The sequence below is a fragment of the Orycteropus afer genome, unplaced genomic scaffold (assembly GCF_000298275.1).
Source record: "Orycteropus afer afer isolate SDZICR_OR568_19922 unplaced genomic scaffold, OryAfe1.0 scaffold00539, whole genome shotgun sequence".
In the NCBI taxonomy this organism is placed as follows: domain Eukaryota; kingdom Metazoa; phylum Chordata; class Mammalia; order Tubulidentata; family Orycteropodidae; genus Orycteropus; species Orycteropus afer.
Window position 1 is genome coordinate 1,546,338 of NW_006922126.1, and position 841 is coordinate 1,547,178.

An 841-nucleotide genomic window follows, 5' to 3' on the forward strand; every position below is an offset into this window, starting at 1 on the left:
GCAGTGGAGTGCTGTGTCCCTGTCCGGTGGTCTCTGCGGCAGTGGAGTGCCGTGTCCGTGTCCGGTGGTCTCTGCGGCAGTGGAGTGCTGTGTCTGTGTCCAGGAAGCATGTAGTTACTTTGGGAGCATCCGGTGGACCCCCTTGTCTTTCACGCACCAGACTCCTGGTTCAGTCTGGCTTGTACCCGCAGGTCTTCAGAGGAGGAGCTCCGTCATGCCTACCACCTGCTGATGACCCAGCTGACCCAGGAGCACGCCGAGGTCCGCCTGTCCGCCTTCCAGGTGGTGGAGGCACTCTTTACCCGGTCACATCAGTTCAGGGTGCTGGTCATTTCCAACTTCCAGGAATTCTTGGAGCTGACGCTGGGCACTGATCATGACCAGCCTCTGCCACCCCCCAGGGAGGTGGCCCAGAAACTGAGGCGAGCAGCCATCCAGGCTGTCGAGAGGTGGCATGAGAAGTACGGTGAGGCCTACAAGAAGCTGGCCTTAGGCTATCACTTCTTACGACACCACAAGCAGGTGGGTAGGCCTGACGCTGGGTCGTCCTGGGAAAGAGAAGAGTGGAGGAGGGAGCTGGAGTCTGGTGGGTGGGGAGGACTCCAGTGCCTGGGTGCAGCAGGGACCTGCAGGGCCTGCCCGACGCCCAGCCCGGCACAACCCCTCCTCCATTGCCTTGGGGTCCCCCGCCTGGAGCGTTCTCTCCCACATTAGACATGCTCTGATGAATCTCCTGAAATGGGGACCCTGTTGGATTTGGGAATATATTTTAGTGGAGTAGGGACAGAGAGTGGTTTCCTGAATAACCTGTGGGGGAGGGATGGGGGTGTTCCAGGATAAC

At 59.7% G+C, this 841-nt stretch overlaps 1 protein-coding gene across 1 annotated transcript in view; it reads left to right on the plus strand.

Annotated features, from left to right (window-relative positions):
* UVSSA (UV stimulated scaffold protein A) overlaps nucleotides 1-841 on the plus strand; it is a 39,961-nt gene that overhangs the window by 1,917 nt on the left and 37,203 nt on the right. The window contains exon 2 of the mRNA XM_042782950.1: nucleotides 192-522. Within this exon, the coding sequence (XP_042638884.1) occupies nucleotides 192-522 (331 nt within the window). The remainder of the gene's footprint in view (nucleotides 1-191; nucleotides 523-841) is intronic.